Source organism: Stegostoma tigrinum, chromosome 12, assembly GCF_030684315.1.
Source record: "Stegostoma tigrinum isolate sSteTig4 chromosome 12, sSteTig4.hap1, whole genome shotgun sequence".
NCBI lineage: Eukaryota > Metazoa > Chordata > Chondrichthyes > Orectolobiformes > Stegostomatidae > Stegostoma > Stegostoma tigrinum.
Genome location: NC_081365.1, coordinates 59755560 through 59761559, shown reverse-complemented (window position 1 = coordinate 59761559; position 6000 = coordinate 59755560). Strand labels below are relative to the sequence as shown.

The 6000-nt window shown below is 42.6% G+C and overlaps 1 protein-coding gene across 2 annotated transcripts in view; it reads left to right on the top strand.

Annotated features, from left to right (window-relative positions):
* The first annotated feature begins 1337 nt into the window (after positions 1–1337).
* LOC125456831 (superoxide dismutase [Cu-Zn]-like) overlaps positions 1338–6000 on the top strand; it is a 24907-nt gene continuing 20244 nt past the window's right edge. For both annotated transcript variants that reach the window (XM_048540277.1, XM_059650352.1), the window contains exon 1: positions 1338–1494. In XM_048540277.1, coding sequence (XP_048396234.1) covers positions 1381–1494 — 114 coding nt within the window. In that variant the 5' untranslated portion in view covers positions 1338–1380. The remainder of the gene's footprint in view (positions 1495–6000) is intronic.

Below are 6000 nucleotides of genomic sequence, written 5' to 3'. Positions count from 1 at the left end.
CACCCCAAGCCGCACCCCCATCTCCTACCTACTAACCTCATCCCACCTCCTTGACCTGTCCGTCTTCCCTGGACTGACCTATCCCCTCCCTACGTCCCCACCTATACTCTCCTCTCCACCTATCTTCTTTTCTCTCCATCTTTGGTCCGCCTCCCCCTCACCAGAACCCTCACCCCATCCCCCTCTCTGATGAAGGGTCTAGGCCGGAAACGTCAGCTTTTGTGCTCCTGAGATGCTGCTGGGCCTCCTGTGTTCATGCAGCCTCACATTTTATTATCTTTACCAGGATGTTGCCTTGGTTGGAGTGTTTTAACTATAAGGAAAGATTGAACAAACTTGGATTTTTACTAGAGCTTTGGAGGCTGCGGGGTGAAAAAGAAGTAGTACAATTTTTTAAACTGACTCTAATGGAACAAGGAATGTGCTGATTAATCAAATATTTTGGTTGATCAAAAGGTCCACACAATCAATGTAAAATCACGCCATAAATAATAGAAACATAATGCAAGGGGTGTTACTGTTATGATTTATTTACAGCATAAATCACTTCAGTAATAATTCAACTTTGACATAAATGAAACTTACTGGCAAAGAGCTTTCTCACTCGTACCTTCGACTGATTACTTGAACATCGTGGACATCGTGATAATACAGGAAACTTCCAGGATTTGTGAATATAATTTTTGCTGTTTTATGAAGAGTGCTGCTTTATAAGGTGTCAGTTAAAACACAGTTTGCTGTATATAATATGAGACATGGATAGGATGGATAGCCAGAGTCTTTTCCCCCCAGGTTAGAATTGTCAAATCCTGGGGGACAGAAACTCAAAACTAGAGGGGAAGAAGTTCAAAGGAGATATGTGAAGCACCATTTTTACTCATTAGGTGATCGGTATCTGGAACGCGCTGCCAGTGGAGCTAAGAAAAGCAGATACTTTAGCAAATTTTACAAGCATTTAGACAGACAAGTTAGCAGGCAGGAAATAGAGGGATACGACTCTGTGCAGGCAGATAGGATTAGTTTGTAATGACATCACGGTTCGCATAGACATGGTGGGCCGAGGGGCCTGTTGCTGTGCTGTTTTGATCTATGTTCTGTGTTTTAAGTCATGATCAATCATTTTAATTGAACATTGTGACTTGTTTGCCTTTATTGCTGAAAAAAGAGAAAGGCCGTGCAACTTGTACAGTTGCTGACAATAATAGATACCACTTTATGCAAGAAATCTAATGTCGTAAATTATTTAGCGGTACGAGGATTGCCCACCAGGAGGTGAAGCTTATCACATCCATTCGACCAAGTCGGGTTGGGTGGTGTTTGTAGACTGCGCAGGCGCGATTCTCCTCTCTGCGGCATTGCTGATTGTCCACCGGGGGAGAGATGGAGATAAAAGCTGTTTGTGTCCTGAAAGATCAGCATGATATATATCCTTATGTCCATGATTTACCCGACCCTGTCAGCGGCGTCAGTGGAGTCGTCGTTTTTGAATCTCGGGTGAGTTTCCCCACTGAGGACGTCTCCCTGGCTTGGAATCTTCCAGAACATCATCCCCGAACCTCCTGAAATTCGCACCCCCCCCCCCCCCCCCGACAATGGCTGTAACAGGAGGGTTTGAATGGCGCAGTTTGTAAAGTTAAACCCAGGTATGAGTTGAGTTCAAATAGTGTGAATTTAGTGCCCTTGCTCTCGGATTGAGATAAATCAGCGCGATACATATATAACCACAGCAACGCTTGGGACTGAACGTACTGGAGGTTCATTTTAACATATACAAGACGATTCGGAAAAATGAGAGTCATTCTCAAATCTTTACTGTTGGGAAACTATAACGCAACTTGGCAAGTAAAATGAATCGGTCTTTTCTTAGCTTTTATTTGATATCTAGTTCATGCCATGTTAATGGTGAGAAATGAATAATCTAGAAATACTTACAAATCCTCTGTGTTCCAGATTTTGACTTGCTAAAATATTTTGGAAGCTCTCCTGTTGCCATTAAATGGGAGAGTCACACTGGTTTGTTTTGATTGGCATCAGACTTTCACACCATAGAGGTATTTATGACTGTAAAATAGTGTTGAACGTTTGTAAAAAGCAAATCACCTGAGAAAAAGATCAGGTGAAGACCTAGGGACAACCTTACCACACTTCTTACAAAGTATACAGTTTTTGAGGGCTCTTGTAGCGCAGTGATAATGTTCCTCCTGAGTCCTAGGTTCAAGTCCTGCCAGCTCTAAAGGAGTTTGATGATGGCTCTGAACAGGTGGATTTGAAAGTATCTACAACTGTATCCGTATTGATGCCTGTACTTGGTTCAGAGAGCTGTGACCCATTTATAACATCATGAAAGGTATAGATAGGGTTAATGGTAGGTGTCCTTTCCATGGGATGCTAGATTTCAAGACCGGTCATATTTTAAGGTGAGAGAGATTTAAAAAAGACGTGAGGGAATGCTTTTTTTTTACAGAGGATGTTTGTGTGTGGAATGAACTACCTGAGGAGGTGGTGGATGTTGGCGGTTACAGTGTTTAAAGGACATTATGGAGTTCAATCCGGGCAAATGCGAGGTGATGCATTTTGGAAGAACAAATGCAAGGGCGAACTATACAGTAAATGGAAAAGTCGATGAACAGAGAGATCTGGGTGTTCAGGTCCATTGTTCCCTGAAGGTGACAACGCAGGTCATTAGGGTGGTCAAGAAGGCAGATGGCATGCTTTCCTTCATTGGACGGGGTATTGAATACAAAAGTTGGCAGGTCATGTTGCAGTTGTATAGGACTTTGGTTCGGCCACATTTGGAGTATTGTGTACGATTCTGGTCTCCACATTACCAAAAGGATGTGGATGCTTTGGAGAGGAGGTTCACCAGGATGTTGCCTGGTATGGAGGGTGCTAGCTATGAAGAGAGGTTGAGTAGATCAGGATTATTTTCATTAGAAAGACGGAGATTGAGGGGGGACCTGATTGAGGTCTACAAAATCATGACGGGTATAGACAGGGTGGATAGCAAAAAGCTTTTTCCCAGAGTGGGGGACTCAATTGCTAGGGGTCATGAGTTCAAAATGAGACGAGGAAAGTTTTTTAAGGGAGATATGCGTGGAGAGGTTGGTGGGTGTCTGGAACACGTTGCCAGCGGAGGTGGTGGACGCAGACACGTTAGCATCTTTTAAGATATATTTGGAGAGGTACATGGATGGGCGGGGAGCAAATGGACACAGCCCGTTAGAAAATAGATGACAGGTTAGACAGAGGATCTTGATTGGCGCAGGTTTGGAGGGCTGTAATTTTCTTTGTTCTTTGTTCTTTGACATGGATAGGCACATGATTAAGAAAGGTTTGGAGGGATATGGGCCAGGAGCTGGCAGGTGGAATGAGTCTAGTTGGATTTATTATAGATAGGGACTAGTTGGACCAAAAGGTCCGTTTCAATGCTGTATGACATACCTATTGCAATAAAATTTCTAAATTATGGAGAAACCCAATACATGCTTCAAGTGTCATTTTTAGGAAATTATAATTGTAAATAACCAAGCAGCATGGTTGAATCTGAAATAACTTTTAAAATGGCCTAGCAAGGCAATACATTCTCCCAAAGTCTCAAAGGAACGAAAGATTGCCGGCCATCAGCCGAGCAATGGAAATGAACAATGACAACCCAGCCCAGTCGAACCTGCAAATTTCTCCTTACCAACATCTGGAGACATAACAAAATTGGAAGGGCTGATCTGCAGACTAATTGAATAACTGCCAGATATTGTAAAATTTGCCCCAGACATTACTATCACTATCCCTGGAAATGTCCTATCCTAACAGCAGGACAGAGATGGTGACACAGTGGCATACAGTTGGAATGGGTTACCTCAAGAGTCCTTAATATTGTCTGCAGGCTTCATGAGGCTGGCATTACGTCAAATGTGCAAGAACATTTCCTTCTGATTCCTACCAACTGATCTGTACAGCTGATGAATCAGTGTGATTTCATATTGATCACCATTGGGAAGAAGCATTAGAGTGGCAAGGGCACACAATGCACTACTGGCTAGATCCTAAAGAACGTATCTACTGGATTGGATCTGCAGTAGATGATCAGGCAGTTGTTTAGAGGGGAAAACTGGCTTGACTTTGTTGCCATTTTATCTGTCACAGATACGTGACAGTATTGTTAGGAGTGATAAGTGCACAGTCCTTTTGGAGATGAAGTCTAATATTCACATTGAAGATATTGTCCAGCATGTCTGTGGCTGGACCAATGTGCCAACTGAAACAAAATTTAGACAAATTTAGCAACTCCAAACCAATGATCCACGATCCATTTTGAGCCAACAGCTGCAAGAGCATTGCATTCAACTACAACTGCAACTTTATGGTCTTGCATTTTTCCACTTTCCCATTATTAAAAAGCTAGTGGACCAATCCTGGTTCTATGAGTGGTGTAAGAAAGCAAATCAGGCACACCTAAAACTGAGTTGCCATAGAAGATTTCATCATGCTAAACACCTGCGGAAGCTAACAGAAGTCAGCGATCCCACAATTAACAGATCAGAAATCTGTCGTGCACTCCTGACATAATCCGTCATGAATGTTAGTGAATAAATTAACGAAGTAACTGAGCAAGGAAGCTCAACAAATATTCCCATCCTCAATAAAAGTGAGGCCCAATGCATCAGTGCAATGACAATGCCATCTTCAACCAGCATCACAAATGAAAGTGTTTAGCCAATTTGGTTCTTTTCACATGATATGAAGAATTATGGATGGCCTTTGACATCAGTGCTATGTTTTACTGTGAGTGGCTTCAATGAGCTCTATCAAAACTAGAGTCAATGAGAATGAGGGGTGGTGTCAATCCATTGAGTCCCCAAAGTTCTTCACATTGGTGAGCAAGGCCTAATTGTCTTCAGTTACTTTATTATTCACCTTTTCTTATACCATAGGGTTAGAAATGGGGTAGTTCAGTCCTGATTGCACCATTTGTGACTTTACACACTGAAACAGCCTGGGTTCATGTGTAGCAAGACCCGAACTATGTCTAGCCTTGGGCCTGTAAGTCATGAGTAGCATTCACACCACACAATTGCTAGGCACTGACAATCGACAGGAAGAGAGAAGCATCAAACCACCTTGCCTTAATATTCAATGGGATGCCCATCACTAAATTCTCCCCACTGTCAACGTGTTGGGTTATTGAGGAGACTAGAAACCGAACTGGACCAACCATGTACGTACTGAATACAAATGAATGTGTACTGAATAATTAATACAACAAGTAAGTATTGAGCACCAGATCCACAATAACCTGTTCCCCAACTCCCAGCCTGGCTTCAGCAAGAGTCACTACACTTGGTTAACACGTGGACAAAAGAGCAGAATTCCAGAAGTATTATGAGAATGACCATCCTTGACATCAATGACACATTAGATCGTTCTGGCTTCATCAACGAGCCCTGTCAAAGCTGGATTCAATGAAAACGGGGGATTTTCTCTGCTTGTTGAAGTTATACCTTGCAGATGAAGGCTGGTTACGGTTGTTCGAGGTCAGTCATCTCAGCAGGAGGCCTTCAGGGTATTTTTCTTTTGAAATCAACCTGCTCAGTGATGTTATAACACATCTATAGGTCAGTTTAGATTTGGTCTTTTAGGAACACTACCACTGTGTCTTGAGTCAAGTTCCGTGGTGCTGGGCACAACCATCTTCAGCTGTTTTGTCAATGGCTGCCTGCCCATCAAGGTCTGAGGTGGAGATGAAGATTGTACAATTCACCATTTGCAAATTCTCAGATGTCGAAGCAGTCCATGCCCAAATGCAGCAAATCCTATGCAATATCAAGCCTTCGGCTGATCGGTGGTAAATAACATTCAAGCCACATCTAACCATTGTCCCTTAACATTCAATGGCATTACCATCATTGACTACCCCATTATCAACGCCCCGTGGATTACAATTGATTAGAAAGTGAACTTTACCCTTCATGTAAGTACACTGGCCACAATAACAGGTGAGAG